At 42.7% G+C, this 24,251-nt stretch overlaps 2 protein-coding genes across 3 annotated transcripts in view; one reads left to right on the top strand and one right to left on the bottom strand.

Annotated features, from left to right (window-relative positions):
* Window positions 1–5,825: 5,825 nt before the first annotated feature.
* anp32b (acidic (leucine-rich) nuclear phosphoprotein 32 family, member B) lies at window positions 5,826–13,283 on the bottom strand. 2 transcript variants are annotated; one of them, XM_072678612.1, is made up of 7 exons: window positions 13,028–13,283; window positions 10,132–10,281; window positions 9,825–9,947; window positions 9,552–9,744; window positions 7,346–7,473; window positions 7,141–7,207; window positions 5,826–6,493 (listed from the first exon to the last, which is right to left on the bottom strand). In XM_072678612.1, the coding sequence occupies exons 1-7, from the start codon at window positions 13,079–13,081 to the stop codon at window positions 6,411–6,413; spliced, it is 798 nt and encodes a 265-aa protein (XP_072534713.1). In that variant the 5' UTR covers window positions 13,082–13,283; the 3' UTR covers window positions 5,826–6,410. The 2 variants fall into 2 exon arrangements, with proteins under 2 accessions (XP_072534713.1, XP_072534712.1); XM_072678611.1 differs by having other exon boundaries at window positions 5,826–6,496; window positions 13,028–13,281.
* Window positions 13,284–17,791: 4,508 nt separating this feature from the next.
* Window positions 17,792–24,251, top strand: part of hemgn (hemogen) — a 7,618-nt gene continuing 1,158 nt past the window's right edge. The window contains exons 1-4 of the mRNA XM_072678610.1: window positions 17,792–17,810; window positions 20,616–20,685; window positions 23,446–23,536; window positions 23,813–24,204. Of these exons, the coding sequence (XP_072534711.1) occupies window positions 20,625–20,685; window positions 23,446–23,536; window positions 23,813–24,204 (544 nt within the window). The 5' untranslated portion in view covers window positions 17,792–17,810; window positions 20,616–20,624. The remainder of the gene's footprint in view (window positions 17,811–20,615; window positions 20,686–23,445; window positions 23,537–23,812; window positions 24,205–24,251) is intronic.

Below are 24,251 nucleotides of genomic sequence, written 5' to 3'. Positions count from 1 at the left end.
TCACACCTGTGAGCTCAGCTAGGTGCAAATGGACACGGAGACTTTACTGTGTGGTGTTCAGGCTCGGAGTTTAGCACTAGTCAGGGCGGTGTTCTCAGTTTCTCAGTAAATTAGAACCGTGATCTTTAACACTGATCCTGGAGAACGACTGAACTCGTTATAATAAGAGCTGGATAAACCCTGAACACTGCAGGACACAGTGAGGAACGCCACATTCAACCACATCAAACATCAGATACAACAAGCAGGCGTCTTCATTACCTTCTTTTAAAGGACATGCTAGCCTGCAGGTAGCATGCTCTAGCACAAAACCTCGCATCTCCACATCAGCAGCTCTATAGGAGGAGGAAAAAACCTTCAGAACTTTCAATAAAAAGATTTTACTCCAGGTTGTGTTGGAGTGTTTCTATTGGTCTGTTCATCCTGAAATTCTGATCCAGTATAAAGAACAACTGCAGAATCACATTATGGAGGAAAGTGAGAAACTGCAGAACTGGAGATACAAGGTTTTTGAGCAATGGTGACAAAATACACATACTACATGTCCAGATGTTTGTGGACACCCCTTCTGATAAATGCATTCAGCTATTTTAAGTTGCAACCATTGCTGACACAGATGACCCTATTGGCTCCATGCTGCTTAATGCCAGGTGTGGGCTAGAGGGGTATAAAGCCCCCCAGCATTGAGGAGCTGTGGAGCAGTGGAAGAGCTGTGTTCTCTGGAATGATGGTTGGTCTCCATCCAATACTTTTGTGGTTTATTTGGGGCGGTGGGGATGATGAGGTGGGGTGGTGATCGTCATCATCCAACATCCTGACCTCCTGAATGCAATCAAATCCTCACAGCAATGCTCCTCCAAAATCTAGTAGAAAGTCTTCTTCCCAGGACAGTAGAGACAGTTACACTTGTACTTATACTTGCAGGTGTCCAAATACTTTTGTCCCTTTAGTGTATTTTTAAATGCCTATAAGGGACCTGAGGAAACATAAATAATGTGTAACAATGTGAGATTATATTTGTTTATAAAGAAAATATTTAAATCCTTCCTTTCAGTAGCTGGTGACCTCCGACCCATTAGCAACAACAAGTTTAGGCCACGCCTCCTAACAGAACTGCTTCAGGTCAGTCACATGTGTAGACCTTAAGCCGACTTACTGCACATTTTGAATTCTGCTGAAGTTTCAGTATGGTTTAGGTCAAGACTTGTAAATGTCTTCATTTTAACTGCTGGGAGTAGACTGGCTGGTCTGATTAAGGTCATTGTCTTGCTGCATTACCCAACTGCACTTCAGCTCCTGAACAGACGACCTTTTCCTAATAATTACATAAATCATCTGTTGTTTTTTTGTTTTGTTTTTTTACCATGATCAGGTTTTAAGAGGGGATTGTTTGAAATGTGCTGTTTCAGGGGTCAAATACTTTTTCACAGTACTGTAATATACCACATTACTTTTAAAATTAGCTTAAGCCTGAGGGTTTTTTTTTATAACGCACTCTGATTGGCTGCTGCCTGGCAAAATTCCCTTCTCATTTGAATAAAACAGAAACTTTGACTCCTCCTCCTCCTGCCGCTCACACAATCCTCCTCACACCGCTGCAGCTGGGATCCATACAGGTGGTTGTGAGGTGAGACCAGGTAGGGGCAGCTCACCCAAACGTTCTCAAGTCTGAAAAAGCCATAATTAGTGGAAAACTGAGCTTTAAAGGAAACTGTGTTTATGTCCACGCTGCCTGTGTGCAGGTCAGGAGATCACACTGCTTCTTTCATTTTTGCTTAAAGTAGATTTTTTAAACTGCTGACGGCTCCTGTACTTCTTTCCTGTGGGTGAATTTATTCCCTCTGTGTAAAAAAAAAAAAGTACCTAGCATAAGCATGAGCATTCATCCTACTGCAGTTTAGCCCCACCCATTCAGCTAACAGCAGTTTAGCCACACCCATTTGTCCTACAGCAGTTTAGCCACACCCATTCAGCCAACAGCAGTTAAGCCCCACCCATTCAGCCTATAGCAGTTTAGCCCCACCCATTCAGCTAACAGCAGTTTAGCCACACCCATTTGTCCTACAGCAGTTTAGCCACACCCATTCAGCCAACAGCAGTTAAGCCCCACCCATTCAGCCTATAGCAGTTTAGCCCCACCCATTCAGCCTGTAGCAGTTTAACCCCACCTATTCAGGTTATATCAGTTTAACCCCACCCATTCAGCCTGTAGCAGTTTAACCCCACCTATTCAGGTTATATCAGTTTAGCCCCACCCATTCAGCCTGTAGCAGTTTAACCCCACCTATTCAGGTTATATCAGTTTAACCCCACCCATTCAGCCTGTAGCAGTTTAACCCCACCTATTCAGGTTATATCAGTTTAACCACACCCATTCAGCCTGTAGCAGTTTAACCCCACCCATTCAGCCTGTAGCAGTTTAACCTACAGTAGGCTAGTCCCACCCATTAACCCTGCCCATTTAGCTTTCAGCAGTTTAGCTGCACCCTTTAGTCTACATTGGGGACGTCTGTAAATGTCATAGCATGTGTTTTCATGACGTCACAAAAACAATTTATACAGACTGTGTTTGGGTTAGTTTCTAAATCTGAACTGTTTGAACTGTTTGAACTGAGGGAAGGAAATGCTTTGAAACCTTTTACATATTTAAGTCTTAAAGACACGGTAACAGAAAAAGACGCAGTTGGGAAACTCGTGTGGAAATGACTAATTACTGCTTTTTAGTTCATTACCCCACGCAGACAGAGAGGTGAACTCAAGGTGGAGTAAATGTTAGCAAGCTAACGCAAACCGAGACAGATAAGAATAAACTGTGCAGTAAAGTGTGAGAACGGGTCACCTGGTCTCCGGAGAATTCCACCCTACCTCTCCAGAGAGTCGCCCAGGTGCTCGTTCAGTCTCTCAGCTCTTCTGTCTGGTCTCCCTCTGCACACCATCAGACCCCTGCAGCTGATCCAGAACACAGCGGGTCGGGTCATCTTCAGCGTTTCTAACTTCAGCCATGTTCAGCTCCTCCTCCTCCGCTGCTGTGTTCTCTCTTCACTGGCTTCCTGTAGCTGCTGCCCAGGTCATCAGATTCAGACCCCTGACTCTGGTCTACAAAGCCAAGACTGGACCAGCCAGCCCCTCCGTACTTGATGGCAATGGTCAAAAGCCGATCTGCACCGAGAGCCCTTCCAGCTTCAAGTACGGCTCGGTTCGACCCGCCATCCTTTAAGATCCACGGAAGACGAGCGTCCAGACTTTTTACTGTCCTGCACCAAAGTGGTGGAACGAACTTCCCCTGGGTGTCCGAACAGCAGAGTCCAACACTCACTGTCCTCAAACCCAGACTGAAGACCCTCCTCTTCTGAGAGGACTTGGGTGAAGAGTAGAGTATTATGGTCTCCATATTGACTTGTGTTTAGTAGAGTCTAAGATTAGAGGATCTGAATTTTAGTCTATTTAAACTAGCTGAGGTTCTTCTTCAGTAAACAGTGAAGCTCTTCTGTAAGACCTCTGGAGAAGAGCGTCTGCTAAATGCTGTAAAGGTAAATGTCTCCGCTGATCAGGAGCAGGGACTCGGCCTTCTGTCTGTCAGTGCTGTTTTTACAGTGGCAGTAACGTCTCCTCTCTAAAAGCCGGTTCTTCACCACCTTCCTGTTCGACTCCGCTGCTGTAGCGTGCTCGTATTTTCGTGGAGTCAGTTGTGGCGGATCTGAAGTCAGGCCTGTGTGTGAGGTCAGGCCTGCTTGTTGAGAGTACCTGTACATACCGGTCAGTCAGCTCCAGAACTGGACCTGTGATGAGGAAGCTCTCGGACTCTGCTTCCCTTTCTAACGCCGGCCTTCATCTGAAAGGGACTGAATCAGAGGAACGGGTCAGTCTGGTCACGGTCAGGCTTTAAACTCAGGCTGAGGTTTAGCTTTAGCTTTGAGTACTTTCACAAATCCTTACACAGCTGCTCCGTTCATACAATGCCATGCAAAGGTTTGGGCACCCTGGACACAATATCTGAACAGTTAAGCGAGCGGAAGAGGAACTTTTTAATGATCTTTTAAACAGCAAAAAAACAAACAGGGCCTGAAGCAAAAGTTTGGGCACCCTGCATGGTCAGTTCTAGGGTCGCCACCTTACTGGATTGAAAATAAGGGACGCCCACCACGGCTCCTCTGGGCCATGACCCCCACGGGCCCAACTACAAACATTTATAATCTAGGAAATGAATATATATATAAAAACCTGGAAACTCCATACTTTACCTGGCCTTTTTATCAGAAACGCTTACTCTACAGGAGCACTTGGTGATGGGAGTAGTTATAGATTTGTTAGTGTAGTGTGTGAATATCGCTGCTGTCCAATGAAAACCATGTATCTCCATTTTTGCCTGTTATAGGTTTCTCTTGGCTCCTGCTTTGAACCCTGAAGCTGCTTCTGAACACTGTGTAAATAACTCTGGATGAATGGACCAATAGAAACTCTAAATTACTTTGATCTCTGATTTTCCTTTCCTTTGATCTCCATTTAAAGCTAAGAGCCTTTTTACCTTCTCCTGTAAAGTCACTGTGTTGGAGATACATGTTTTTTGTTTTTCCTTAGATGGCGACGTTATGCTTTATACAGACACAGATATTCAAATCAGCTCTAAAAAAAGGTTCCACTGTTCTTAATTAATATGTTTACTAATGAGGTCTAGAATAGGTCGCAGTAGGCTGGTGTTGGAGCAGGCCCGGTTCTGTTTCAGCATGGGGCTCTAATGAACTCACACATGTTAAAGTGGGTCTTCTCCACGAGACGTCAGCAGTTTACAGTTCTTTTAAAAAATGGTCCTAAAGGTTTCAGTAACATCTCACGTCAAAAAAGGTACTATCTAGAACCTGCTATCTTTCATGGGTTCTTTGATGGCACAGGTGATCCTCCCTCATTAGTGTTGCACTATGCAAGGGTGGATACAGCTGTGAGGTTTCCTAAATGTGAAGGAAGATCTAAAACTGCTATTAAAAATAATTAGAATTACAAAAAAAAACAACCCAAACCTCGAAGGAGACCAATGAGCTGTCCAAGTGCCAACAGCGCCCCCTTGTCAAGAGGTTTGGTCTGCTAAACATCAGAGTGTTAGCCAGGTCCATGAGGCGGTCCACATCTGGAAACCCCTGGCTGTGCTACACTGTTAATTCCTGGGCTTGAGCCTCCAGTTACTAGCTTTCCTGTCTATACGGTCTTAACTGTACAGAAACTTAGTGACCACAGTTAACACCACACCTGCTGCATAGCAACAACAGCACTTCACACCCCTCACTGTGACCCAGAACTGCACCCTACGCCATAAACGCACCTCTGCAATGTTCACAGAACTGCAGGGCTGCCCTCCATTAACTGCACTGAACTACATCATATCAGCCATAACATTAAAGCCATCCACCACTCATGCCACCAAAACAGCTCTGATGCACCCAGGAGCACTTCACCAGACCTGCCTGACATTCTGGAGATGTTCTGACTCCGGTTCTGGCCCAAGTGTCTCAGATTCTTACCCTAGTCCATTTCTCCTGCTTCATCGCCTTCAAGAACCGACCGTTCACTCTCTGATATGCAGATCCACCCCTCGACAGACAGGAGCCCCTGGAGCAAGGTCATGAGTGTTCATTTCAGCTGGCAGTGGTTTTAATGTTATGGCTGATCAGTGTAAGGCGATCATTAGTGGACTGTGGAAGATTTTAGAGCCGCAGGGATTCCATTTTTACAAATTTTCAGACCAAGACACAAAAGACAAACAGGGATCCATTTCAGAGCAGAGTCTGGAGGAAGAGCGAGAGGGAGAAATAGAGGAGGACGAGCAAAGCACAAAATGTTATCATTTTATTTACAAAGTTTTGTTTGTTTGTTGTCTTACAGAAAGTAAAAATGTAGCTACAACCTTGATTTGCACGACAAGCCGCCAGACTAAAATTATGGCTTGCTTGTCGCGCAGTTGCTATAGCAATAAATCTTATTGGGAAATTGGGAACAAAAAAAAAAAAAAAGACAAAAGAATAAACAAAAAACAAAAACCTCAACAGCAAAAAATAAAAGAAAAGAGAAAAAAATAAACAAATCTCCAACGAAATATTAAAAGCACAGACCCAAAACTAGATACCAGTCCCCAAAGTCCTCACACGGGTCTTTAAACACACAGGGTGGGGTGGGGTGGGGCAGGGCGGGGCAGAGGTAAGGTCAGGGATTGACAGTGAACTCGTGGAATGCTGAGTGAGCTTTCTCCGGGCTCCGCGGGTGAAGCTCCACACATCACACCCGTCCAGTACAGTCCGCCCCCGTAAGGAGCTCAGAGCTGGGGGAGAAGTGTGGAGGGACAGCGGGTGGGGTGGCGAAGGTCAAGGTAGGGAGGGCTGAGGAGGGAGGGAAGAGTTGGTAACTGATTGGCTTGTTGGCTCTTAGTCGTCGTCCTCATCGTCATCATCATCTTCATCATCCGCTTCTCGTTTTCTCTTCTCTCCCTTCGGGGCTGCTTCGTCGTCTTCTGTGAGAGATTAGATCAGATCAGATCAGACTGAAGTCAGACGCTTGTGAAATTATTCTCAGATACTGGGACTTAAAGACTACGACCCCCCCCAGTATTAGCAGCTCTATCAGCAAAACGGCAGAAGCGTCCTTGAAAGGCCTTTACTGGACAAACAGCTAATTTTACCCAAATTCTACAAGATGTGTGTGAGGAACTACAGCATCAGTGCTGATCCTGGACCTTAAATACAGTATTTGCGTCATCGCTGATAGTCATAATTACAGTATTGTACCGATTATGCTGCCTAAATGCAGAATTGCAGGTTGATACTGGTACTTTGGTACATAAATACACCATTATCTATACTGGCACTTAAATACTAGACTGGCGCTCATACTGCTACTTTAATCTGAAGCCATCAGTGATCTTGCCATCATGCTGGAATCCTGACTGACTTTCCAATAACACATCAGCTCAGCCTCCAATACTGACTGAGGAGCCTGGCCTTTTCCTCTACTCTCCCCCACTGTCCCAAACACTAGAGGGCACTCATGAGCGGGTCCTCATTGAATGAGGTTGGGGGCAATGAGGCTAAACGGGTATAAATACTGATCAGCTCACGGTCTGTTGAAGCTCATTGAACAGCCAAATGAAACCCTCACCATCATCATCATCATCTTCATCATCGTCTTCATCTTCTACTTCTCCATCCTGGCCAAAGTCTTCCTCCTGAATCAGAGAAGGTCAGACTGTTCAGTTTGTCCAGCTGATGAACTGGTCAGTTTAGGGAGTATTCAGCCAAACGGTACAGACCCTCCAGAGCCCAGCACAGTGACCGCCGTAACTGATGAAACAATGAGCACTCACCTCGTCCTCTCCACTGACGTCTTCGTCATCTTCCTCTCCTTCCACCTCGTCCTCATCCTCGTCCTCATCGTCTTCTTCCTCATCAAAGTCTTCCTCCTCACCATCCTCATCCTCCTCTCCTTCACCCTCTGCAGCACAAAAGGCAGACATGCAAGATAGGAAATTAGGAATTAAATTATAATAATAATAATAATAATAATAATAATTACAAATAATCTTCATAAATACTATATTAAGAGACTAGCTGCTGTACATGTGAATGCTGTATATAATAAGCCTTAATAAAAGTAGACGTCAGCACATAAGGCACTGTAATGTATAAATCACTTTATTTAAAGTGTTTTATACATTAATATTAAATAAAATGTTAAAATAAAATAAAATTAATAAAATCTTTACAAACGTTACAGCACATTTTGTAATGTTTGTTAACATATTGGATATGTTTATTAAAGTGAATATATAGAAAGGATGAATTAGGGCTGGGCGATATAGCTAAAATGTTATATCACAATATGTAAAGATATTTTTACACAATATCTCAGTATTTGGTCATTTGGTCACAAAATTCACCAGTAACTGCAGATGTTAAACTGCTTCTAAAAACTTTCCCATGCTGAGTCCAGTGATTCTATTCAGGTTTTTACCACTTTGTCCAAATAAACAGGACGAATCGCACTCTTCACAATAAAACATGTAGTTGAACAGTTTTCTCCAAGAACTGCTCTCATATTGTCCACCCCTAGATTACATAAAACTTCAACAAAATATTACAAATTAAAAAATAATAATAATTAAAAAGTTTATCTGTCTGTTAAATTCAGTAAAAGCGCTTCACTGCTTTTGGACATTTGTACTGTCCGCCTGTGTGTGTGAAACCGTGATTTGATAAATAGTAGATGTGTGTTGGAACGTGCAGAAGCGCGTCTCTGTAGAGGAGGTGACTTATTTACACTTACAGGATCAACTGTACATGGAGTTGAACTAATTTTGTGTTCTCTGCAGAAATCCTTCATTATGGAAAGAGGTTCTCCAAAAGCTCTAAAAGCAGTGCTGTGTTAGAGCTGCCTGAGCACTTAGTCAGTAATTCAGTATCAGTGTTTTAATGGTGTTACTGGAGTTCACCCAAACCTGAACCCCAAACCCGAGGTCTACAGAGTCAATGAGGAGTTAGTCTAACATTCTGCAGGAGAAAAAGAAGAATATATAAACACAATAGTGATTTTATAAATAGGTGGGGCCCCGTGTACGTTTTCACACAGGAAGAGCTGCAAAACGTTGCTATATAGGTTCCGCTTTCGGTACACGTCAAAGAACCCTTCCTCAGTACTATATACAGCTACTATCAAAGTTATTTAACCGCCACTGCAAACTGGGCCACTGGGTTTATTAGCAAACATAGAAACTTTCAGCTGTTTACAAAAACCAATCAGAACAAATTCAACGTACAGCACTACTCCTAATGACGACTGCAGTCTCAGAATTATTCAACCTCTTCGTCACAGTCTTCAGTACTTAGAAGAACCCTTCTGCAAACGTGATGCACAGCATCCCGAGGCCAGAAAAGAGCCAGTTCTGCATCATCGCTCCACAGAGGTTCTGGGATTTTGTTCTGTGGGGCGATGTGGGCTGGATCAGAGGTATATACGCATCTGGAGGAAAAAGAACGAAGCGTCTACTGAAAAGAACACCCTGCCTACAGTGAAGCATGGCGGTGGCTCGATGATCCTCTGGAGCTTCTTTGCTTCCTCCAGCTCTGGAAACCTGCAGCGTGTGGTGGAATGGCAAGATGGATCCAATCAAGGATCGGGAAGTACTAGGAGAAAACCTCAGGCCTGCATTGGGCCTTTCTACAGGACAATGATCCCAAGCATACCTCAAAACCCACCAAGGCTTGACTTCAGAAGATGTCCTGGAAGATTCTGAGAGACCATCACATTGGTGGGATTTGAAGAAGCAGCCAGCAGCAGCAGCAAACCCAAGAATATTAGTGAACTGGAGGTTCAGTCCTAAAGACGCTCGCAATGAGACGGAGACTGAGACTGCAGCAGACTGAAGTGATGATCATTTGCAATGAGGGGTTAAAGAGTTTCAACCTGCAGCTGTAGAAACCTTTCGCTTTTTGAGTGTATGGTATCGCCAAATCAGAACACTGATAAAACGCCAGTGATCTCCATAACCAACAGAAACCCTGGACTAAACCCACCTTCATCATCGTCATCATCCACTCCATCTCCGTCCACTTCCCCATCCGAGTCGGACGCCTCGCGGTCCTCCATGTCGTATCCGTCCAGGTACGTTAGCTGCGGCAGCAGCTTAAACACGCTCTCCCGGTAATCGTTCAGATTCGTCACTTCACAGTTGAAAAGATCGAGACTCTTCAAGTGGTCGAGCTTTTTCTGCAGATCAGAGAAGCTCAGTTTTAATTCACTTCAAACTCGTAAATTTACATTTCCAGCATTAAATAAGTGACACCAACCAAAGGTTCCAACGTGCTGATGTCTTTCAGTTTGTTTCCACTCAGGTTTAGATGCGTGAGATTTGGGAGTTTTTCTGCTAAAACGTCGAGGCCACCGGAAATTCTGTTGTCACTGAGTTCCAACTGAAATAATAATAATAAAAATAATCAAAACTCATGTGGGCAAGTAATACATACACTGATAAAATTTATAAATAAATAAAAATAATAAATGCACACAGTAATGTCTCATAAAATACTTTAAAAACAACAGACAAAATTACGCAATTTATCAAGCAGCAAACACACGGACATGAAAATGACTGACCTTTTTGAGTTTTCCGAGTTTAGGGAGGTTGGAAACTGAAATTAAACCAACATTTATCAAACTGAGAAATTCAAGATTGACAAATTCTGCTGTGAGGCCTTCGATTTTCCCCTCATTCGATCTGCAGTTATCAAGGACAAGCTCTCGTACCTAAAACACACGGACAGAGAGGGCAGGTTAGCTTTTACTGTAATCACAACACAGCGTCAGCGAGCTAGACTGGGCCTACATTATGAAACAGTTAAGACCAGGGTTATGGTCAGACACTTCCCCAACCACGTTAACCTGAGCACACACGTCCTCTAAAATAAAAAGATTATGGTTAGAATTAGGGATAAGATCAGCTATACCCTTAACTATCCATGCTAGCCAACACATTTTATTAAAATAAATAAATAAAAGTGTGTTTAAGCAGACTATTGTAATATTTCACAATTTTAATTTCTCTTAATAAGTTTTGAAAGTGACCCCTATGTTAATATTAGAGTTGGACAATTTGACAATATTTTATGTTTTAATATTTGGTATATAAATACAGTCAGCAAGGAGCACTGACCAAGTGTGTGTGTGTGTGTATTATATAAAAATGTGTATGTATATCTTCATGTGTACTTTATAGTGTCTCAAGCCAACATTGCTAGTCAAGATACTTTATTTATTGACTTTATACTTTATTTATTGATCTATTTTAAAGTTATCCAACTTTAGTCGGGCAAGTGTGTTTTCTCCAAACAAATTCAGTGGTCAGTAAGTGTGTAACACTCGCTGTAAAACTCCATAACATTACTATAAACCCAAATAAGCAGTCAGTGTCTATCTGTAGCCAAAACTCCACCTATACAACCCATTCCCTCAGTTTAATTAATGTTTCCTCCATTTAACTAAAAACTTAAATAACCCTTCTAAACTGAGGGAATGCTGTATTAAATCTAGGGAATAATTTCAGCACAATTTCTGCTTCTAACTTTGTGCAATACTGTCTGTGGGCATTGCAACGTGTTACTGACTCCCACATTCGCTTACTGCTGTAATTTTCCCGGTCCACCTTAAATGGCGCAGCAGTTACAGTCTGGCGCCTGGCTTAACTGTAGCAACGGTCAATGCAACTACCGCGCCATTTAAGGTGGACCGGGGCAATTCCAACAAGAAGCAAATTTCAGCTCAAGTCTGCAGCTTTGCTTCAGAATGTGAGAATCCGCGTTCATCAAATTCACCTGATGGCACTTCTCACCTAAAGCAACACCTGTTTTTACCAGACCACGTCCAAAAAAACACCGAAAACATGATCAGGGGATCACCTTTAGCCTACAAGTGCCCTGTTGGCAGTGATGGAGAGGCTCGGAGCGTGTGCTGCACGGCGGTGTCGTAGCCCTTCACAGCAGCTCCTAATGACAAAGGCAGCGCTTTGCTGGCAGCAGCCTGAGCACACACACACTTTTCGCCGCGTTTGAAAACACTAAATAACCCTGGATATGAATATTAACGCGTTCAGAAAGCCGCAGATCGACCACAAGCGCCCGCGGGTCGCTTATTTGACCGTGTGAGGGAAGCCGAGGAGCGGAAATTTAGCCCGTAGTGAGACACAAAGATGGAGAGCTTCTTTCCCCACAGCGGCAGAGACAACATGGCGATGCCCGACACGCAGCATGCAGAGACGGCGACGTTTAATGGCCAACATTAGTCTGCGTGGAGTGCGGGATATACCCAGAAGCTTGTGTGCAGCTCAGCTGTGCAGTTTGGACGCTTTCTGGGGTTTTTTGGGCGAGGAATTAAAAAATTGGTCGGATTTTACCTCAGGAAACGCGGTGTTAGCGGATGAGGCTATAGCTAACGCTTCCTCGGGCCGTGGCGAGTGTAACTCGTGGGTTGTGGTGGTAGTTATAAATAGAGCCAGCAGCGCTGGTGTTTAATGCGGTTAATTGCGCTGTTTGAACGTTAAAATACAAAGATTTAGTCGAGTTTATTTAGTTTAGTATCCGTGTTTTAGGGGTAAATCTCTCGGGTCGCCGCCGGCTCGCTGTGTGGCGTAGCTTTAATGGCGGGAACGAAATTCGCTGAGCAAAACTACCGCTGAAACTTCTCCAGAAACGGGGCTCGATTTCAGCGAGTTTGGACCTTTTCTGTTTAATTTTAACGGCGTTTATCGGTCTTCAAAACTTAACCGACACCCGTATGATTATTAAAGCGATTAATATGATCGAAATGATCAATCTGCGCCTTTAAATCCTTCGGCGAGCCGCCTGTGAGGCAACTTAGTGCTCCGTCCATCGCCGTTTTGCAGGCGGTTGTCGGTGTGGCGATTTTCCGGCCACTTTAACAACAAACCCCCCGATTCAACAACCAGGCGAAGTAAATGATGATAACGGGGGTCCAGGCAAGCCGTTCGCCTCCGACCGAACCCGCTCTACTCGCGCTTTTCCTCCCCTTAATTAATAAAGGGCGCCCCGCTTTAGCAGCTTAGCCAAGCAGCCAACATGGCCACCGCGGTGTGGTGAGACGAGCCCAGCAGCAGCAGCAGCCGCCGCCGCCACACAAGCACCGCGCTGGCGGGGAGAAAAGTTCCTGAAATGATCTCCCCAAATGCAGGCGAGCTAATCGCCCCACAGCCCCAGCAGCGAGCTGGTAGAAGTGCCGGAGAGCAGCCCTGAACGCTGGCGGCAGCCGGGGAGAGCCACGTTTCGAAACTACAGCGATTGAATAAAGGCTTTGCAGCGTGGGGATCACAACAAGCCCGTGTGGGCATTAGGAGCGTGGAGCGGCGGCGGCGGCGGCGGCGGCAGTGCGGGCTGAAGCGCCGTAACCCCATGTGGCTGCTGTGGAGCGCACAGGTCAGTAAGCATGGCCAGCCACAAACCTGCACGGCTTAAAGATGTATTGAGAAGAAGGGGGCACTCACATCAGATGGTGTCCTGTTCCTGAGCTCCAAGTGGATCCTCTTTTTCATGTCCATGTCGCCCCTGCTCAAAGTTGGACCTCTCCGTTCCCGTAGCTCGTCTTGTCCCTCTCGGGGTCCGCGCTCAGCCCAGAAGGCAGGAAAGATGCCCTGATGGAGGGAGAGCGAAAGGGGGGCTGAAGAAATGATCTGAACCAAACGCCAACTTACTCAGCCAGGGGAGAAACCATGGAGGGAAACGGCACTCTAACACATATATACTCCATAGCGCCACCTCCAGGCACAGCCGGCCCTCTGCAGCGCGAAAACAGGCAATGCAGGCTCGACAGCACCAACCAGGGCGTCACGCTCCAGAGCTGCCTGCAGAACAGCAGTGAAGTATTGCGTTGTGCAAAACTGATTTTTTTAATGTTGTTTTGGACGTTTTCTTGAATTTGCATCTCATTAAACATCTATAGATTAATTTGAGAATACATCTCATTGTGCGAATTGTTTTTTTATTGATTATTGTTTAATGTAAAAATTACTGTATTGCTTTTTACAAACCAGATTTTAAAACGTGCCATTTTTGCATTACTTTAAATGCCCTGATTAAAGTTTAAAACAAAATATGATAAAAGTACAGCCTTGTGCAAAACAAGAAAAAGGATGTATTGTTAGAAATGTACTGTATATTTTTTAAATAAATCACTTTTTTAACTCTTTCCTGACTAATTTGTAGTACTTTCTTTAATGCATTGTGCAATAGAGATTTCTTTTGTTTTTATGGATTAGTTTTGTGATTAATAAAATTACAATAGTGTCGCATTTCACAAATCAGATTTACGAACAAGCAGCATTCGTTGTTTAAGTAAATCTCTCAAATTTCTACAGATGAATAATTGTGTAAAAGGAGCTTTTCCATAAATACGCATCTTCTGAAACCTCTGCAAAATCATTAATGGATTTTTAAAACCAGAAAAACAAACAAAAGTATCATATAATGCAACTTAAGCATTTATAATAGATGCAAAATAAATATAAATATATCATTACCTCATCACTCATCAATACACATTACCCCAAACCTCACTTAAAGTTTTCCAGACGCTTTCCAGAAGAGCATTATGTAAAACAGACAAACAGAATTTGAATAAATCTGTAATTGCTAATTAATATTACACTCTGCAAGTTTCTAAAAGTTTTACATTGACCAGCCATAGCACTGAAACCATCTGCCTAATGGTGAGTAGGTCCTCTTTCTGCTGCCAAAACAGATCGGACCTGTCCAGGCATGAGTTCCACGAGACCTCTGGAGGTGTCCTGTAATATCTGGCACAGAGAGGTTGTGAGGTTGAACCTCCATGAGAACCACTGAGCCTTGAGCGCTCATGACCCTGTCGCCAGTCCGCTGATCCTTCCTGGGACCACTTTTGGTAGGTACTGACCCCTGTTTACCGAAAATACTCAATTCACAAGACCTGCCTGATGTTCTGAAGATGTTCTGACCCAGTCATTATCTAGAACCTCATGGTCTGGTTCTTGTCAAAGTGTCTCAGATTCTTACACTTGTCCATTTTCCTGCTTCATCACCTTCATCACCTTCAAGATGTGACTGTTCTTCACTCACTGGCTGATATGTAGATCCACCCCTCCACAGACAGGAGACACTGGACCCAGTTTATCAGTGCTGTTCACTTCAGCTGTTACTGGTACTAATGTTATGGCTGATTGGTGTATATTACAATGATGATTGATCATACTGGTCTTATTTGGCAGTACTTTTGGGGATGATGAGGTGGGGCATCCTCCAACATTCTGACCTCACTAACGCTCATCGCTTAATGCAATCAAATTCTCACTGCAATGTTCCTCCTCCAGAATCTAGTAGAAAGTCTTCTTCTCTGGACAGTAGAGACAGTTACTCCAACACAAGCAGGATCAGCTCCTTTAATACCCTTGATTTCAGAAGAAACTGTGAATGAGCCACTGTGTGTCCCAATACTTTTGTCCAAAATAGTGGTGCTGAATCCTCTCTGAGGCTCAGCTCACCCACCTGCCCTGCCCCTGTAACATGTTTGTTAAGGCAGGGCTGTGTCGTTTAACCTCTTAAAGCTGAACCGTGGTTCTGGCTGTGTTGTTGTGTTTGTTGTTTACAGTGTTTACAGTGTTTACAGCCACAGTACCAGCACAGATGAAAGCTGCAGAAGGGTTTGGTGGAGTTTGGAAAGCAGCTGTTCCACCAAGAGGCTCTGGAACAGTTGCTGCTTGAGGCTGGGAGGTGTGTTATTTGCATTGCAGTGAAGTGAGTATTGTATGAGCGAAGTAAGGGGAAACTGCACTGCTTCCTCCACACACACACACACACACACACACACACACACACACACACAGTAACCCTCAGTCTGGTCAGTATACCTCTTTTACGGGCCTAGAAAGTGACAGCAGAGCGACAGCATGGACAAAGCTGAAACATTAGGGGGTGTGTTGGGAGCGCTCCAGCTGGTCACAGTGTCTGGAGTTTAATATTTCACCCCATAGAAGCAATTATGAGCTCGACATAATCAGTTTAGACTGAACCTGAACTCGGATCCTGTAATATTAACACCTTAACATTCAGCTTTATGCTCAGAGTGTCAAGACCTTGCTATTATACATTTAAATAAGTAATCTAATCAATTATTACTGTAATGTAAAGCTTCCATACACTTGTATTATAATCCATTCATAATAATAATTGATTTTAAATGATATATATACACTTTATACTATACGATATGCTTTTATAGTCTAGTTTATAGTTTAAAATGATGGATTATAGAAACCACCATGCGCAGGTATAATCAATAATGATCAAAATTTGTAACTGCCCTAAATATGTGCTGTAATTTGATTAAATATTAGTCCATAAAAATGCTTATAATTAACTATGGACATGGTCTAATCAATATTTGGTATAATCCGAAACATTTTTCTACCTTTTATTCATAATCATGACCAGGTTTTAATATCCTGGCCCACAAAACCAGCGGGAGCAGGTATAATCAATAACTACCTGACTCACAAAAGGCTATAAACTTGTATACTGTAATATCAGCAGTTGATTATGATTATGAAAATGCAATTCTATGGACATAATATACTTTTAAATATATTTCTTTTAGGTTTAATATCATGAAATATAGAAACAGCTATAGACAGACATATTAACACTTTTTACTATGATTGTAAACTACTGTAAACTTGTATAGTTTATATTAGTAGTTGATTATTGAAATAAAATAATAAATAAATTCATATTCATCATGTCCAGCATTTAATTCTGCTGATCTCTGAAACAGTTGATTATACATTTAACAAATAGGATATTTATTATTATAGTACCTGAGGTTTAATGGCACAGATCATAAAAAACACCAGACGCATGAATAGTCATGCTGGAAACCTGTTTACTATAAAATTAGTAGTTGATTATTTAAATAAGGCCGACAGTCACGGTGTATAGAGTTTCATATTTTGACTTTACAACTGCAAGACAGGCTATTGAACAATAATTACTATAATCTGGACCTGCTATAACCCTGTGTACTGTAATATTGGTAATTGATTGTTTTATACATTATATTTGCTGATAGTTATAGTGACTGAGATTGAATATTTTGTATTTATATTAATTATAGATCCCAGTTTAGACAGGTGTTCTCTAATTACTGTCTGCTATCTACTGCTATTAACATGTAGACACAGATCCACCAACCCTAATCTCAGTCTACAGCAGATTCACATGTATTAATAGTAGCTGATTTTTATTATGATATTGTGTTATGATATCTGTGTGAAATGTTCTGTACTGTATATTAATAAGTACATTCTTTTTAAAGTGTGTAAGGCGGATGAGACCTGCATGAATGAGTAGATGTATTTAAGTAGGTGTTCCTAATAAAGTGCAGTGTGAGCTTGTGTTGTGATGAGCATGTGCTCAGTGTTTCTAAAGGAAGCTGGAGAGCTGTGAAGAGGATTGTCCAGCAGAGGGCGTGCTGTGTGTTTATGTGGGTTTCCTTCAACAAACACACACACACACACACACACACACACACACACTCTCTCTCCCTCTATCTGGGTGTGTGTATTTGCTGCCAGTGCCACTCCAAAAAGTCTGCTGCTGACTCCACTGATAGCGCCATCAGCAGAAGCTGGTAATAACACGTACGACCTGAGACTGAGCCAAAAACACACACAACAACTTTATACACAACATTCCTTCACCACAGTGTAGCTGCAGACAGTCACTTACTCAGTGAAGGTAAGTCTGATGAACACATTTTATTTGCCACATGTTTTTAATTCCTATATTTTCACTCTTTTGTTGCACGCCTGTGCGTTTCTGTCTGTGTGGTCAAGGCCAGCAGCATTGCACAGGTTTATTTGCAGATACTGCAGGTCAGCAGTACTGAGAATGACATGTTTAACATGTGTTTTAAATGAAACTGAGTATTTGTTGAAGTATTAAAATGGTCATATATATATATATATATAGAGAGAGAGATTGTATGTAATTGTTTACAGTGTGTTTTTGTGAAATTGCATTTTCTTTATTTGCTTGATTTGCCCTCTTGTCACTGCCCATTGGACTCTATGTCAACACCACCTATTAAAGTCTGCATTTGAGCCTAAAAAATCACCCCCAATATCATCTGATGATTTTTAACCATTGCAGTAATTCTGTTTTATTAGTTGACCCTCAAACCGTGACCTGTGTGAACACTGGCTGTTAGAAAACTCCAGAAATGGCTGTAGAGTCGGCCCTGTGAGTAAAGGAGGACAAACACAGTGCAGTGGAAGTGGGTTTTCCTCTCTGTCGTGGCTCTGGTGGTCAGTTGGCCTCCGTGTGCTGGGTGTAGATTGAGGACACGCCCAGCGAAGGGCAGGAGAGATAAGAAGCTCGCTCCAAAAAAAAGGGGGGGGGCGGCGTTCAGACACATTCAAATCCAAACAAACCACAACAGTGACGGGAGCTGCAGGCCTCCATCACTGCCCTACAGACAGACTCTGAATTAGGGCTGAGCGATATCGGGCAAAACAGCTCCTCGCCTATTTTAAGGTTTGGTGATTAATATTGAGATATTTAAAAGACACAAAGGGAAAATAATATAAAAAATAATATAGCAAAATAATATAATATTTCCAATGCAATATTAATATACAATACAGTGCACATCTTCAGCCATCTGAGAAAGTGACTGTAAAGCTCTAAGTAAGAGTTTATTAGTGAAACAGTAATAATACAATAAATATAAATATTGATTGTTGGTATGTGAGTAAGTTGGCTTAACCATTTCCAGCCTACTGATGGTAAAATTTTAACCACTATTATGTATCGTGGGGGGGTGGGGACTCTCTGACTGGCTCCGTTCTAGCCCTACCACTGATTACTAAGCCCCGCCTCCACACACCTGTTCTCCTATTATCGACCTCCTAACTTACATTTTCCAAAAGATTTTGAATAAAATAATATGTCTGTTAGATGAAGCACTAAATGATATTATTATTATTATTACATTTTTGTCTTAATCATTTTAATGTGTATTTGATACTGAAAAACGTTAAAGTAATCAGGGCTGTATGATACTGAAAAAAACCTGAATACTGCAACAATATTTATTGTGATATTAAACAAATATAGGAATTTTCACCAGACTTCAACTGAAGTCACTGATCCAACATGGCATGATATTAATAATGCACTCCATGGAGTAAAATTTATATACATGGGGCAGATATAAGCTGTGCAGCCCTTAAAAAATGATGATGAGTTAATGAGACTCATCTCAATGTTTAAGACAGGTGCATCAATTAAATTAACAAAAACCTCCTAGGTGACAAATTATGCCGTAATAACAGAGAGGGGGCGCTATACAGAGACATATTGGCGCTGGTGAGCTGGGGTCATAGGCATGAGGCCAAAAGCCAAGTGGATCAGTGCCAATGTGTCACAGTACAGCATGAACCCAAGTGTGTTCGTGTGATTATATTTATATGTTTATGATGGGTTTTATCACGGTTCTCTGTATCAGCTGGATCACTCTGCCGGAAGGTCTTGCTAAGATACAGCCTGGCCTGACGGACAGTGTGGGACGCTGCGACAGGTGACCTGTTGAGGAACACTAATCGGTTGCACCCAGTGGCTGTAAAAAACATGGACGGCGCAACATCAGGTCTAGCGCCTCTGCTGGCTGGATGCAGTATTATGTGTAGCTCCGCCCACCCACCCACCCACCCATTTTCCATCTCATTGTCCTCCTCTTTCCAGCTCCACTGTCTCCCTGTGCTGATATCGGCCCATTCTTTATTTCCCCCCAGAAATCAGTGTTTAACCCTCTGCTCTACCGTGAGAAGGTGGGGCTACACTTAGGAATTAAGTGATTGACAGACAGACAGCCATGGCTGGAAGAGGCTGCTCGTCTGCAGCAGAACCTGCATGGCGCCCCCTCTCTGTTCAGTACCTTACATGACCTGCACATTTACTGGTGGAGCATCCATCCACTTACCGGACAGACTGGGAGTCCAGGGGGAAATCAGCTCTGCTTCTGCACTGGAAGCTCAGTGAAGACGGTCTGAGACACTGAGGCTCGAGAGAAGGGGGCGGGGCTACCAAATGAGTAGATGAGTCTGGCCCCGCCTCTGTTCTCTACTGCGCAGACTCTGGTGGTAGATGGAGTAACTGTCTCCACTGTCCAGAGAAGAAGACTTTCTACTAGATTTTGAAGGATGGAGCATTACTGTGAGGATTTGATTGCATTCAGCAACAAGAGCGTTAGTGAGGTCAGGATGTTGGATGATGATCACCACCCCACCTCATCATCCCCAACTAGCTTCCCAACTCATCCCAAAAGTACTGGATGGAGCTCCTCCACCATCATTCCAGAGACCACAGCTCCTCCACTGCTCCACAGCTCCTCAATGCTGGGGGCTTTATACTATTAGGCAGCATGGTGGCAATAGGGTCATGTTCATCTGCTTCAGAGAGTCCTTCTCTACAGGGCTAGAGAAGCTGTATGAGCAATGCATCTGTGTCCGCAATGGGTGCAACGTAACATAGCTGAATGCATGTCTTATAAGGGGTGTCCACAAACTTATAGTGTACTATAGTGTACTATATAGGACATATAGTGTACTATTTACAGAGATTCGGATTGACGATATTGTGAGATGTGAGAGTGCCTCTCAGCCAATCACAGGGCAAGGCCAGAACTAAGCGTGGTGTATTTTATATACAGTGACAGCTGGAAGATCAGGCCCAGAGTGGACAGTCCGGTTAACTCACGCTATGGCAGAAAGATGCTGAACTCATCGTCACTCAGTTTTAAAAGATGCACACACACAAAACCACCAATCCGATGACACAGCATGACCTGTTTTTTTTTTTGTTGTTGGCTACTGTGCCAAGTCCTCCACCTCTGTAAATAAGATAACAGCGGCGTTGCAGGAACGCTCCCAGTTTCTCTGTTAATGTTTCACCAGATAATTATTCTCTTGGGGGCAGGAACCACAAATGAGCACAATCTCGCTTTTTGTTCTGTCCTTCTTCCAATGCACCATGTCCATTTGATAGGGCAACAAAATGGAGACGTTTGAGAAGGAGAACCCGCCAGTGGAAGTGAAATCTGCAGACGATGACCAAGGTAGGGCCTTTCGATCGCTTCACGGCGACTGCCATGCATTTTACTTTTACTTTAATGACCACTTTTATGTTCCACGAATAGAGCTTTTATCAACCGTGTTTATTAGAACATGAACCAGTAACAGACTGATCCTGAATAAGACCCTTACATGCATTTAAATATGCAAATTAGGTTGGTTTTGAGCATTGCACTCCTAATCTGGACCTCTGAAACACTGACCACTGCTCAGTAAAATGACTTTTAGCCCAGAAACGTTTCTGTTTGCTGCGGCTAAAGTAAAGGACATTGTGCAAGATGTCTTGCCTTGTTTCTGTTTGTTATGGCTCATGTTGTGTAGCAGTCTGTTAGCACTGCGCTCAGGACACTGCTGCAGCGCCCTGTTTTAGCTCTAAGCTGAAGTTATCAGTGAACTTTGGTCAGGTTCGGTCTCACTGAAGCTGCACAGGGTTGTAGTTTTGTCCCTTAAACTGCAACCAGGACAATATGCAATCTGTACCCGGGGTGGAAAATGCAGGGCCTATTAGTCAGGACATGTTTGCTGAGTTTTAGTTGAAGCGCTGGAGCTACAGGACTACTGATCCTGATGACTGCATGCCTACACCATCACACACTCTCCTCAACGCCTGTTCAGTAATCTCTAATAGACGTGATCATGTAGTCTATTGAGACTCTCTGTTATCTGTGAAGTCGGACCGAAGTACGTTAGCATAGCTAAAAGAACAGCGATGGCCTGAACTGTGGCCGTACTTTAGTCCATGTTCTAGCTAACAGAGAGCCCAGAAACCACATACTGAAGACTACAGCAGCAAACCTGCCGGAGTGGAGTGTCTGAGTGACTGTACTGTTACTGTACTGTTACTGTACTTTGGTATTTCTGGTATTTGTACTTAACTCAGATATTCCGGGAACATAAGGTTGTTTCATTACATTTCCAGAAACAAAAAAAAACATTCTTTCACTTTTTATATTTTTATTTAGAACTTCAAAGCACTGGTAGCAGGTCTGAAAGGGCAGGAGATCTGTGGTCAGTCGAGTTCCCGCGCATTTTCTTTTCAAATTCATATCAGTGCAAAAGGAAACAGCCCACAGCTAATCCAGCACCTCCCACCTCTCAGCACAGCACACCGCTCACTGTAGAGGCCGAGCTGCAGAACTGCAGGAGATGACGCTCCGACCAAGTGTTTACAAACATTATAAGAGGATTTAACAGGGTTTTTTGTGTAGATATTAATACAGGTTTAGTTGATTTCATTTACATTTACATTGGCAGGTAATGTTGCATATTTTATGACATTGAATAACTGAATAAAATATTTATATTTAGGATGATTTTACTTGCTATGTTATTATCTTTGCAGTATATCGAGAATTTCTTAATGTTAATGTAAAAAACAATCCCAGGCTTTTAATGTTATCTGTAAAACTTTTTGAATTTAATCTGTTTGAGTGTGTTTAATGCACATGCTTTTTGACTTTCATTACAGCAAATGTTTGACTCCATTTGTCTCCTTTTAATTGAGTTAGATTGAGATACAGTACCATACTTTCACTATAGTACAGTTTCAGCTCTTTAATTGAGTTAGATTGGGATACGGTACCATACTTTCACTATAGTACAGTTTCAGCTCTTTAATTGAGTTAGATTGGGATACAGTACCATACTTTCACTATAGTACAGTTTCAGCTCTTTAATTAAGTTAGATTGAGATACAGTACCATACTTTCACTATAGTACAGTTTCAGCTCTTTAATTGAGTTAGATTGGGATACAGGACCATACTTTCACTATAGTACAGTTTCAGCTCTTTAATTGAGTTAGATTGGGGTACAGTACCATACTTTCACTATAGTACAGTTTCAGCTCTTTAATTGAGTTGGATTGGGATACAGTACCATACTTTCACTATAGTACAGTTTCAGCTCTTTAATTGAGTTAGATTGGGATACAGTACCATACTTTCACTATAGTACAGTTTCAGCTCTTTAATTGAGTTAGATTGAGATACAGCACCATACTTTCACTATAGTACAGTTTCAGCTCTTTAATTGAGTTAGATTGAGATACAGTACCATACTTTCACTATAGTACAGTTTCAGCTCTTTAATTGAGTTAGATTAGGATACAGTACCATACTTTCACTATAGTACAGTTTCAGCTCTTTAATTGAGTTAGATTGGGATACAGTACCATACTTTCACTATAGTACAGTTTCAGCTCTTTTAATTGAGTTAGATTGAGATACAGTACCATACTTTCACTATAGTACAGTTTCAGCTCTTTAATTGAGTTAGATTGAGATACAGCACCATACTTTCACTATAGTACAGTTTCAGCTCTTTAATTGAGTTAGATTGGGATACAGTACCATACTTTCACTATAGTACAGTTTCAGCTCTTTAATTGAGTTAGATTGGGATACAGTACCATACTTTCACTATAGTACAGTTTCAGCTCTTTAATTGAGTTAGATTGAGGTACAGTACCATACTTTCACTATAGTACAGTTTCAGCTCTTTAATTGAGTTAGATTGGGATACAGTACCATACTTTCACTATAGTACAGTTTCTGCTCTTTAATTGAGTTAGATTGGGATACAGTACCATACTTTCACTATAGTACAGTTTCAGCTCTTTAATTGAGTTAGATTGAGATACAGTACCATACTTTCACTATAGTACAGTTTCAGCTCTTTAATTGAGTTAGATTGGGATACAGTACCATATAGTACAGCTCAGTTTCTATTCTGTTTCCATGACAGGTGGGATTGGCCGGCGGCTGAGGGACCGAGACCTGCTGAGGAAAAGGAAGGCTGAAGCCGAGGAGAAGGCAACTAACCAGTGGGTTTATGGGTAAAGTTAGTACTGATGCAGGGGTTTATGGGTAGGAAAGGGTATTTAACCATTTGTGCAATATAGCAATTTTTGTTGAACATGGAGATGAGATTGGTGACAGTTCACAGTGTTTGTTAGCAACATTAGCCTAGCTTCTTCATTGTAATCAATACCACTCATGTCTTGACTGATCGACTGAATCTGGGCTCAGTGATCAATCAGGATCATCAGATTATTCACAGATTGTTCCTATAAGGTAGAACTTATGGAAGTGTGTTTTCTGAAACCCCTCAGGGCTCAGAGCAGGAAGAGAGTGAGGAGGGAGCCCAGCAGCACTCCAGGAAAGAAAGGCCGGCCGAGGAAAAACGTCATCGCCGCAGAGCCTCAGCCCCAACCGGCCGAGCTCCAACCCACCCACCAGCAGGAGATACTCACCACCCCGGAAGATGCACCTGCAGTCCTGATTCCTCTACTAGATCCAGTTCCTGCCCCAGCTCCTGTTCTTCAGACGATACCCCTGCCTGAAGCTGTCCCAGTGGCGCCCCCACAGCCAGCTGAACCCCTGATCATCCCGATTCCAGAGGAAGTGCCAAGTGATAACGGTGCTGGGGTTCTAATCGAAGATTTGGGGCCTGACGAGGATGAAGATAAACCCCTATCTCAAGAGAGGCTCATCATTGATCAAGGTCTTAAACTAACCCATTCTGACACCCTGACCTGGACGATAGCACAA

Source organism: Salminus brasiliensis, chromosome 4 (genome assembly GCF_030463535.1).
Source record: "Salminus brasiliensis chromosome 4, fSalBra1.hap2, whole genome shotgun sequence".
Lineage (NCBI taxonomy): Eukaryota > Metazoa > Chordata > Actinopteri > Characiformes > Bryconidae > Salminus > Salminus brasiliensis.
The sequence above is the reverse complement of the archived record's forward strand: the minus strand, read 5'-3'. Positions and strand labels throughout refer to the sequence as shown.

Excerpts from the sequence above, each read along its gene's own strand:
- anp32b (XM_072678611.1), bottom strand. The coding sequence starts at position 13,081 with ATGGACATGAAAAAGAGGATCCACTTGGAGCTCAGGAACAGGACACCA. Across the intron at positions 9,745-9,824 it reads TCAGCACGTTGGAACCTTTG|AAAAAGCTCGACCACTTGAA; the intron begins GTTGGTGTCACT and ends TCTGATCTGCAG. Across the intron at positions 6,497-7,140 it reads TGAAGATGATGATGATGATG|AAGACGACGAAGCAGCCCCG; the intron begins GTGAGGGTTTCA and ends AATCTCTCACAG.